This window comes from Nicotiana sylvestris, chromosome 10 (assembly GCF_000393655.2).
Source record: "Nicotiana sylvestris chromosome 10, ASM39365v2, whole genome shotgun sequence".
Taxonomy (NCBI): domain Eukaryota; kingdom Viridiplantae; phylum Streptophyta; class Magnoliopsida; order Solanales; family Solanaceae; genus Nicotiana; species Nicotiana sylvestris.
Window position 1 is genome coordinate 119,931,126 of NC_091066.1, and position 11,795 is coordinate 119,942,920.

At 38.9% G+C, this 11,795-nt stretch overlaps 1 protein-coding gene across 11 annotated transcripts; it reads right to left on the reverse strand.

Moving 5' to 3' along the window:
* Positions 1-14: 14 nt before the first annotated feature.
* LOC104245886 (putative late blight resistance protein homolog R1A-3) lies at positions 15-8,459 on the reverse strand. 11 transcript variants are annotated; one of them, XM_070160361.1, is made up of 5 exons: positions 8,302-8,459; positions 7,456-7,558; positions 2,547-6,911; positions 1,290-2,458; positions 15-703 (listed from the first exon to the last, which is right to left on the reverse strand). In XM_070160361.1, the coding sequence occupies exons 3-4, from the start codon at positions 4,784-4,786 to the stop codon at positions 1,300-1,302; spliced, it is 3,399 nt and encodes a 1,132-aa protein (XP_070016462.1). In that variant the 5' UTR covers positions 4,787-6,911; positions 7,456-7,558; positions 8,302-8,459; the 3' UTR covers positions 15-703; positions 1,290-1,299. The 11 variants fall into 11 exon arrangements, with proteins under 11 accessions (XP_070016462.1, XP_070016463.1, XP_070016461.1 ...); XM_070160362.1 differs by having other exon boundaries at positions 15-706; XM_070160360.1 differs by having other exon boundaries at positions 15-901.
* Between the last annotated feature and the right edge of the window lie 3,336 nt (positions 8,460-11,795).

The window sequence follows — 11,795 nt, forward strand, 5'->3', positions numbered from 1 at the left end:
AAATAGGAAAAAGCTCAGTGAAATGACTAATGGATAAACCAGAATCAACAATTACAGAAGAAGATTATACAGAGATGATTCAGAATGAGCAAAAATCAACACCTTCATTCTTCAAAAATAGCACTCTGTATATCTTCTAATTGTGCAGTCTACTCTCTCTGATTTCTCTCCTGGTAATGTCCATCTACTTATGTAACAACAATAAACTGCCCAAGGATTTGTCAAACACTTCACTATTACAATGATAAAAGCAACTTGTTGCAAACGAAACATCTGCTTCCAGAGTGTGCAAAGAGGAACAAGAGGCAAGAAGATACTTGAGATGCACAGATTCACTCTATCAAAGATTTATGTTACGTCTCAGTTTGAGGCCACTGAAGCATCGTCTAGAAGAACTGTGAGAAATCGTGGAAAATTGAAGCTGAATCACCTTCTCCGCCGTTTTCTCATTTATAAAGGGAGGATTAGTTGGTACAGGTAACTCTTCCTACTTTCTTTACTAGCATCTGCAATGCCTTGGACATGGATGGTCTTAATCTTGGAACCTCTTGTGTCCACAGAAATCTGACATGTACCACTCTTAGAATCTCATTTTTTTACATTGATAGTGTGGTAGTCGTACAACATAAGATTTGGATCAAACTCTCCCATTTTGAAAATGCTGCCATCCCTGTTTCATAGAGCAAAAATTTCTGCTCCCATTCTGCTGTTTCAAACTAGAAACTTAAGATTTCTGAAAAAGCATAAAATTTCTGCAGAACTCTTTTCTAGAACCACAGTAATTCTAAATACGACTTCTAGTGCATGTGTTCAACTACTTAAGCTTCTCCTTCAGCCACTTGTGGTCTGAATAAGATATAACTGTCCCCTAAACATACTTGCAGTTAACACAAGAGTTGAGCTGACAAAAACCAAAGCCTGCCATTCATCAGTTTTATAGCAAAAATTTCAAAAACACTTCATAGAAACATAGACATCGCTTTCACTTAAAAGGAAACATAATAAGTTAGGCTAGGGATAACATATTATCATTTTGACAACTGTGCCAGGGCAATTGAATCAAAACGTGAATTAAAAGTTACAGGAACCATAGATCTACTTTTGATCTCAAATAAGCCCAAGAAAAAGTTAAGATTGCATCAGAAGTTATGAGTTCGATTTCTTAATTATTTGATACGTGTATTAAGTAATACTAGTACTAAGCATAATACTAGCAAAACAAATATGTTCTGGCGTAAAAGAAAAATGAATAAGTGTAAACGTACTCAGATGAAACGGCAAGAACATACCAGATATGAGTCAAGGAGATGATCTTTTAGCCCAATCTGGAGGCTGTATGGTAACTGTGAATGAATCATTTGCCATATCTTCACGTTGTGTTGTTTGAATTTCTTGGGCTGAATTGGCAACAGACCAGTTGCACCAGTTTACCTCAATGCTTTTTAGAGATACAGCATCATCAAAATGAGAAGGGATTTTCTCAAGATGCTTACATTTCGTTAAAACCAAATGTTCAAGCTTAGGAAAAGCATCATAAGAGACAGACCATTGTGCAACTTTGAGGTTATCCAGTTTTAAATATTTGAGTTCAGGGAAGTCTGAATCTTTCACTTCCCAGTGATCCCCTTCAAAAGCTCTGAGAGATAATTTAAGAATCACCAAGTTGGGCAGTTCTGCAATGGTCGAAATTTGGTTCCAAGGTAAACGAAACTTGGAAAATGTCAATTCCCTTAGTTGCGAGGGGAAATTGAACTTGTGAGGAAGTTTAGCTGGATAGCTGTTGGAAACCAGCTTGAGGGACTCAAGGTGGCTTAGAAACTCTAATCTGGGAAAACGAACGCACCTACCCATCACTTTCCTTGAATAACCAAATGTCCCCGAAAATATGCAACTCAACTTTCTCAGTTTTGGCATCTTCCTCAAAATCTTCTCTGCATCTTCACCATAAGAGAGCCGTGGAGTAGAAAAGGTTTCCAAATTAGCTAATTGAGAGTGAGAAAGGGATTCATCCATGTTCTCATGCAAACCAAATGAAACCCGATGGTTTACATGTATATGCCTCAATTTCACCATCTTTAGAAGTGAACAAGGTAAAATCATCTCGCCTCCCAATCCTCTAACCACAAAAGTCTCAAGATTCCCAAGCTTAGCTATAGATGAAGGAATTGAATTTGCATCAGTTTGAGCAGCGAAGTACCTCATCTGAATTAGATATTGTATTTCACTGGGAAAAGTACCACCAATGTTGAAAGATTCTAAATCCAACACTTTAACAAGTTTGAAACTGTCAAAGATGAAGGAGATATCACGCGGCCATAACAAGTTATCCAGATCAATTGCATTGAATAGTAAAGAGCGGATATTTGAGCGAGATGGCCGCCACAAATCAATTTCATCTTGGTAAGAGTGAATGAACAATCGGTATTCCTTCAGCTGTTCATGGAACACATCCTCTCCACTGAGCCAAATAAAAGAAAACACATGAAAATTAGAGTTGGGATAAACATTAAAACATAATACGATTATATTAGTATAGTTATTTTTACCTATTGATCTGGAGAAGGAAATTCTCTTGTTTGGCCTTTTCCACGCAGAATTTATGCAACAAATCATGAATGCGGCACGTTTTTACCTTGGCATTGGGTCTCTTCTCCATGCCCATTACTAGATTTCTACGAATAAGATCTTCCAAGAAACCTTGTGCGGCATCTTCCTGTCCTTTTTCCTTGTTTGCTTGTACAAACCCTTCGGCTTCCCACAACCGAGTCAATTTTGAGACATGAATATCCTTGCCCTGCAAAAATCCTCCAAAATAGAGAAAACAAGGCTTAAGATAGTGTGGTAAATTCTTGTAACTGAATCCAATTATAGACATGCTCTCTTCTAAGCTGCCAATGCTCTGGGAACCTAGACTTTCTTCTACTACTTTCCACAAATCTAGTTTCTTCTTTTTCTGTTTCAGAACACCAGCTACTAACACCACTGAGAGAGGCAACCCTCTACAACGCCTTGCTATCCGAGATCCCACATCTGCAAGTTCCGGTGGACAGGTCTCCCCTTGAAATACCTCTTTCTGTAACAATGTCCAACTCTCATCATCTCTGAACAAACGAAGATGATGGGGATCACTTTCACATTTAACATAATTGGCAATGTCACTCAACCGGGTTGTTAGAATAATTCTACTCCCACTACGAACATCTCTGAAGCACAGATGTAAATTGTCCCACACTTTGTTGTCCCACACATCATCAATGAGAATCAAGAATCTCTTAGTCAACAAAAATCGGCGTAGCTCATCAGCTAATTCACCATCTTCTTTTTCATTGAGATCAGCAGGCTCAAGAACATCATTCAAGATGGTCAGCAACAACTCCCTCCATGAATATATTTGAGTCACAAGACATTGAGCATGGGCATCAAAGTGAGAGGTGACTGTTGGATCATTGTAAATCTTCTTTGCAATTGTAGTCTTGCCCAATCCTGGCATGCCAACGATTGAGATGACATCTAGTTGAGGTGATCCTCCAAGTAGCTGCTCCTTTAATTCGTCCATTGTATCCTGGAAACCCTCCATTTCTTTGTTTGTTCTTCGAGTATTATCCGAAAATGACGGTGCAAGATTAGTGGAGGTTTTTGCAACTTCATGCGCTGTCACTTCAATCTTCTTTCTTTCACAAGTCTCCCCAACAACTTTATTTACAATCTTAATATTCTCAACAACTTCAGAAATCCAAAGAACTTTGTACCAGAGTGGATAAGAATAGGACAAGCACGAGTCAATGACATACTCGGCCTTGTATGCCATTACAGTAACACTTGTTATAAGACCATAAACTTCATCATGCTCATCATAGTGTTCTGAAAAATGATCAATCAATGATGTTAGATACAGTAAGCCCTCCTTGACTGATCCAATCTGATGATTTAAGTCAACAGCCAAATCAAGCTTAGAACATGAAAGCTCCTCCAATTTGCCCAAAAAGCAATTGAGAAATCCTAGTCCATTTGTCTTGGGGAAGCTATAACTTGAAGAATCTGGAACTTTCAGACAAACCGTCTTTACCTCTGCCTCAACAAACTTAAGCAACTGCTTGACATCAGAGAGATATAATGTGTAATACCAAGCAGGAATATACCCCTTGATGGAGAAGAAACAAATGTAGTTTTTATCTTGAACGCGTTTAGCAAGATCTTTGAGTTCAAGATGCATATTGCGGTACTGTACAATATCTACAAGTAAAGATCCCATGTCCAATAGTTTGTCTTTAACTACGGAGATTTGATTATGCAGAAAAGAGATTGAACCAGTATCATAGTCCAGCACCTTGTCCTGTTGGGTTAACAGAAGATTGATAAAGCCTTCTCCATCTGTCTTATGCATCTCATAGGGTGATGCATCCACAACTTGATTGCATGCATTTTTGACCTCCTCTACCTTGACAGATTCAATCTCCCCTAGAAAATCAGATGATGAAAGTTCCATATTCTCACTGCTGCTTCCATCCATGAAACTTTCGTTAAAAGAAGCAGCATCATTGTTCGGCACCTTGTCCTGGTGGTTTAATAAGAAATTAATAAGGCCTTCTCCATCTGTCATGGTCAAAGGTGATACATCCAGAACTTGCAAGCATACTTTTCTGAACTCTACCTTGATAGACTCAATCTCTCGTAGAGCATCAGATAACCAAAGCCTCATTATGTCAGTGCTGCTTCCGTCCTGGAAAATTTCATAACAAGAATCACTGAGTATTGCTAACCTTTTCACAGTCACTTCAGCATGCATTAAGATATCATCCAATTTGTTAAGTTCTGTGTGGCCTGAGAAGATCCATGAGAATAGATCTAATGAAAATAAGCTCTTCACGAGCACCCTCAATCAGATCCAGAACTTGATATTCCAAAGTGGCTTTGTACTTTAGTATATCCATCAAGCTTCCCTCAGATTTGATAAGCCAGAAAGCCACAGTCAAAAATTGAAGAACAAGATTGACCTCCCTACAGTTGTTGCTATTCATAATATCCTCATAAGATAAACACATAGCAGATTGCGCCTCAATTGCGATGGTTCCAAATCCCGTCGAGAGATTATTTTGCTTCCTACGTTCAATTTGAGGAACTAAAGGTTCAATAAGATATGTTACCAGGAGCAATAACCCACCATAAAACCTTTTGACCTCATCTGCAATAGTAAACGTCAAATTGGTTTCATCCTTCAGTAGCAGATTTTCGAGAATATATTCATGAAACCTCATCCATCATGGGCCTATGTGAAGATGATGTATTGGAGGATTTTAGCATGCTGAAATAGGAATCAATGACCTCAAAGTTCATAGGAAGAAAGTTCAGCAGACTTATTGTGGGATGGTCTAATGTTGATGATGCAGAAATGCTGGGATACATCTGTCTAATCGCTGCCTTAATAAACTTGAATTTAAGAAGCAACTGAAAATGCAAGCAATTAATCATTTCCCTGACCAAGTCTTCTTGCTCCGTATCATTAGAAAAAGAGTCTTCGTGATGCGTATCATAAGAAAAAGAGTCTTCTTGATGCGTATCATAAGAAAAAGAGTTTTCTTGCTCCAAGTCATGACAAAGAGAATCACAGACTGACCATGCTTGGCTAATCGCAGATTGAATAGAGGTCAAAATAACAGTTATCTTAGTCTTCTCTTTACACTGCTTTAATCCATCCATGAAATAATTTCTAAAGAATATCAGCTCACTCCAAACATAGTCAATCAGAGATTTCATAGGACCTATTGTGATGGCGGCTTGACGGGTTAGTAGCTGAATCAGATCGACTTCCACCTTGACATAATTAAACTTCAGTTGCAAATGAAAAAGCACATCGTCTATTTCAGTAGTGTTGTGCATTTCCTCATCATAGGAGGAGTAGATAGCATTTGCTGCCCCAATGGCCAGAGCTTCCATATTTAATCGAAGAGAAATCACTTCTTCACATGGAAGGGGATAAGATTCTATGTCCCTGAAAAATCGAGAAAGGTAAGAAAGTCCCCTTTGGAGCCACCTAATTCGACCATCACATCTAAGTCTTAGATCCTCCCGGAAAGCACTAACAAAATCAAGCATATATTTGGCATTCAATATTGTAGTAGTCTCAGAGCTTGATGACTTTAACCCTATCAAGGCACTCTGATAAATCTGCCTCAATTCGGGCTAAAGGGACGACTTACCCTTTCCAGCAATTTAGAGAACTCACCATCCATATTGCAGTTCGACCCCAAGAAACATAGGTATGCTGCAGTGTAAGCTACATCCTCAACATGGGTGAAGAGATCCTTCATACTCTCATGCTCAATGCACCGCTTTGCAATTAATGTGAAGAAGACTCGTAGATGTCGGAGCTTCTTGTCAAGCAAAGACGCTGCAGGCCCTACACTAATAAAGAACAGAGCGCGATGAACAGAACCAAGCAAAGATTCAACAAACCCCACCATCTCCATAGTGATTCGACTAGATGATCTTGATGGCTTTGAAGCTCTGATTCGCTTAGCAATAGTCTCATGTTCAATTATTGTCAGCACCTCGGAAATCATTTGGCTAGTTGATCTTGATGCCTTTGAAGCTTTGAATTTCTCAGCAATGTTCCCCATTTTATTGGTAAGGTTGAAACGGGGAAAACGAGAATACATCTCAGAAAAGCCATCACGAGCTTCTAGAAATAGGGGCCTAAGTTGTCCAGATATCCCATTCCCAGGGTAGCACTTCTCCAGATTCGTGAGAAATACAGCTACATGCGTTAGGTGCTTTGTAGCATCGTCCAATTGATTAATGGTCGGTCTACCTAAATGCTGGCCCTTCACAAGGTTTATGGCACCTATCACATTGCGACACTCCTCGGCCATCTCCTTTCCACCTTTTCAGTTTCCTCTAATAGTTAATAAATCCTGCAAGTGATAAATTATTATCTTAAATCAGCGCTTGACTCAAACATATTTCAGGCATTTTACTGATTCCATTACCCCCTAACCATCGAATAGTCCAGTATTTCTAGTTTCGCCAATCTTATTCTTTACAAGTGCATCAATGACCTAAATGTTGCAACCATACACCAAACAAAGATGGATAGATTCACAGTTATCTGTTTTCCAATTTCCAAAGAGCTAATGAGGGATGAAACTTCCATTAGAATCTAAAATATGGTCAAAGAAGTGTGTTGTCACAGCCGTGAACTCTTTCTATAACTTTGAAATACTGTACGGTTTGGATTTTCAACCATGTGAAAGCGTTTACAAAATTTCAAGACTCTAGTCGTACTTTGCAAACATGTATGCTGCTAGGTTTGATGTTGAATTCTATCATCACTGAACCTGTTGATTTGAACAGCTTTTCAGTTCAAAATTTGATGTTTCATTGTGGTGTTTGAGTCTTTAACATCACTATACATATGAAAAAGAACTAATAAGACGAACAAAAACAAAAGAGGGACACCTTAGTTTCGTATTGGTTGAAATCTAACTTCAAACAAACTCCAACGGCAAACACCTTAATACAGTGAACGAAGTCCTCAAACGCCAACCAGCTATTCCTGCAACTAACAAAGCATAAGAATTAAGTAAGCTAAGATCGTATTTTGCAAATGTTATAAGAAGGAGAATCAGAACACACCGTTTGGAGGAGTGATGAAGAAAGTTGATCAGTTTAGTCTTTAGCCTAGTTTCTCAAGGATTGAATGGTCTCAAGGATTGAATGGTCTCAACGATTGCATTCCTTTCAATGTGAGAGATATAAGCAATGATTAAAAGGTAGCTAGACTGATTAATTGGTATTTTCTTACCTCATTTAATAATGTTCTTTGTTCATTTCTGATTGAACTTCTTTTCATGTGAAAGAACAAAAGTTAGTAGTACTAATAAACAATGACCATATTAATTCATCTTTTTCCTGTTTTTCCTGTAATGGACGACAGATGGGCGGCTGAAATGAAATAATGAAATAATTTATTTCCTTTCATCTGATCTTTCATTATTTGTTTTCAAACGTTTTTTGCTAGGAAAAAAACAAGTAGAAGAGTTGAACATCGTTATTTTCTTCTAAATTTATGAGACCCATTTACTAGTTGCTATGAACCAAAGATGCTAATCAGCTAAAGGAGAATATTGCAGGATAATAATAACTCAATACTTTTCTCTTTCCTAGCATTGAAAGAACAAAGTCAACATCTACTTGTGGTTTGATCAAAATTCATACACTATCGCAATATTAGGTACAGTGCAATGCCATTACTGCAGAAAACTGAACAATAAAATCTGTTGCTACTGCAGCTTACTTTCGTACCGATAGAAATTTAACTTGTACAGTGATGGAAGTCCTCAAATCCCTAGAAACGGAAACCAGTGTCCTGCAGCTAACAAAGCAATTTGCTCTCTTTCTTCTCTCTTTTTATTCTTTCAATAGATAAGAAGCTTACCTAATCTCTTATCTAATTGTCTGTGAAAGCCAATAAAAGATGGAAGTATCAATGACCAAAAGGCTGACTGACTAATTGGTCTATTTTATCCTACATTTCGGTCCTAACCATTTAGCTCTCATTTGTTTTCTTAATTTTATTTTTTAACTTTGAATTTTATTCAAATTTTAATCATTAAGTATATTTTTTATAATTAAGATCTGTAACAAGGATTTAATTTCATTAAGATGCTATCATCAACATTCACTACTAACCATCACCATCTCCCACCATTATCACCGACCGCCGTGCACCACCCAATACCATCATACTTAACTACCACCGACCATCACTGTCACGACCCAACTCCTACGCGAGCCGCGACGACACCTAATACTACTTACTAGGCAAGCCAATAGCCATACAATAACAACGAATTTGAATAAAACATGGTTTAATAAACTCAACAACGGAAATCTCATGAAATGTCTCATGAACAACAACAATACTGCTATAATCATCCTAAATACTGGTGTCAACGAGTACATGAGTGCTACTAAATATTAAAATACAAAGCAAATTCCTCAATAAAGTGTTTGGACAATAAAACATTAACAAAGGAAATAAACGAAAGAGAACTTCAAGGTCTGCAGACGTAATATCATCTACCTTGCAGTCTCTCAAGTATTGGTACCAACACAACTCTAGCAATCAACACGTCCAGAGTACGTGGATCTGCATACCAAGTACAGAGTGTAGTATGAGTACAACCGACCTCATGTACTCAATATGTAGCAAATCTAACCTTGGGCTGAAAGCAATGACAAGATCAGATAAAACAGTCAGAGACCAATATCAATGACAACACAAGATATAATGATGACAGTAACAGTAAATAGCTCAAAGGAATTATCATTCTAAAACCATCAAAATGCCAACTTTCAATAATAAATGTTGAAACGCTCCCGGTCCACCCGAAACTCAATCCGAACATAAGCCCGAACCCAAAATCATCATACGAACCTATTGGACTCAAATTCCGATTCCGACGTGGTTTACTAAAAATGTTGACTCAAGTCAAACTTGGCAACCTTAGTCTAATATTATAGAACTAAGTGTTCCGAATTCAATCTGAACCCTTCCAAAACCAAACCAACCATCCCCGAAAGTTATAAAATAGTAAAAGAACATATGGGAAGTCTTAAATAGGGGAACAAGGACCTATAAAGCAAAACGACCGGTCAGATCGTTACATTCTCCACCGCTTAAACAAACGTTCGTCCTCGAACAAGTCTAGAATCATACCTAGAGTACCGAATAAGTATGAATATTTTCTTTGCATGTCCTCCTCGATCTCCCAAGTCTCCTCCTTGACTAGTTGACCCCTCCACTAGACCTTCACTGCTGAAATCTTCTTAGACCTCAACTAGCGGACCTGCTTGGCAACAATGGCAACTGGCTCCTCCTCATAACCCAAACTCTTATATAGCTGAACTGTGTTGTAATCTAACACATGCGACCTGTCGGCATGGTACTTCCGGAGCATAGACACATGCAAAATAGGATGAATTCTTGATAGACTGGGAGACAAGGCAAGCTCGTAAGCAACCTCCCCAACCTACTTCAATACCTCAAATTGGCCAATAAACCTCGGACTCATGCTCTCATCAAAATTTCCTGGCCTTCTACGTCTGAAATATTTTGTGCGTCTCTTGGACCTTGATTTCCCGTTTGGAATTCTTGGCCATATGAACCTCCTGAATTCTCTCTGTCGCCTAGATGTGTGGCAGAAACATCCTGATCCGGTGATTAGATCAGATTTGCGGCATGCTTTGTCAAGCGCTGGATTGTGTTGGATAATTTGTTTTAGGGCATAACGCTTCGTACAAATGTCATCCAATGTGATGAAAATAGCTTGCCTGATGTAACCAATTCGCGGGATTGTTATAGACTGAAACTTTTCTTCAATGATGGTCATGGTTCGGCTTGCCAACAATTTTGGAAGGGAAAAGACAAAGGCTTGCTTTATATTGATGTCTCCACCAATCTCGAAGAGTATCTTTGCCATTTTTTGAAAATGCCTGTCAATGTCATTTCTGTCGAATGACACACACTTCATCTGGAAGAGTTATCTTCACATTTTCTCCTGTCTTTGGCCAGTATCTCCGCAGCAAACTTCATGTAGGATCCTGATATTAAAGGCAAAATCTTGGAAAGTAAGAAAAGTATTTTTGTCTTCAATTCCAAGTGAGTTCTACCAATCTCTGAGAATTCCTGAGAACCTCATGATACCCTTCATCGGCGAGACTTTAAAGAGAACTTTCTCACCCACCATAAATGATAAATCACATGCTTTTTGATCCGTGTAACTCTTCTATCTGGACTGTGTTATACGAAGTCCCTCCTGAATCAACTTCACCTTATCCAAGCCATCCATTACCAAATCAGTACCATATAACCTAGCCTCGCCGGGGTCAAACCAATTGACGGGAGAACGACACCGTCGACTATATAAAGCCTCAAATGGAGCCATCTCGATGCTGGACTGATAATTGTTATCATAAGCAAACTCGACCAACCCTCCGAAGTCAATAACACATGCTCTGTGCATATCTTCCAGAATATAAACTGTCCACTCCGTCTGCCCATCGGTCTGCAGATGAAAGGTTGTACTGAGCTCTACCCTGGTACCCAACTCACTCTGAACTGCTCTATAGAAATGTGAAGTGAACTGAGGGCCTTTATCTGAAATGATAGAAATAAGCGCACCATGTGACCAGACAATCTCTTAAATATAAATCAGGGCCAACCTCTCTGAAGAGTACGTAGTCACCACCAGAATAAAGTGCGGAGACTTGGTAGTCTATCGACAATCACCCAAACAATATCAAACTTCCTCAACGTATGCGGCAACCCAACTACAAAATTCATAGTGATGCACTCCTACTTCCACTCCGTTATAACCATCTGCTGAAGTGAACCACCTGGTCTCTAGTGCTCTTACTTAACATGATGGCAATTTAGACACCTTACCACATACTGAACTATGTCCTTCTTCATCCGCCGCCACCAGTAATACTGCTTTAGTTCACAATACATCTTCGTAGCACCTGGATGAAACTGTATGCTTCCTCTAGAATCGTCTCCCTAGGCCATCAACATTAGGAACACATAAGCAACCCTCCAGTCACAAAACATCATCATCGCCGATAGTACCCTCGTTGGCATCACCCCGTAGCACCGTCTATCTAAGGAACAACAAGTGCGGATCATCATACTAGCAAGACTTGATCTGCTTGAATAAAGAAGACTGAGCCACAACACATGCAAGAACTCGACTGGGCTCAAAATATCCAACCTCACAAGTCGATTAGATAAGGAC

Bases quoted from the DNA above. Each gene is read 5' to 3' on its own strand.
- LOC104245886 (XM_070160356.1), bottom strand. From the start codon at position 4,786: ATGCATGCTGAAGTGACTGTGAAAAGGTTAGCAATACTCAGTGATTCT. The intron at 2,459-2,546 runs GTAAAAATAACT...TATTTGGCTCAG, and splicing joins TTCCTTCTCCAGATCAATAG to TGGAGAGGATGTGTTCCATG.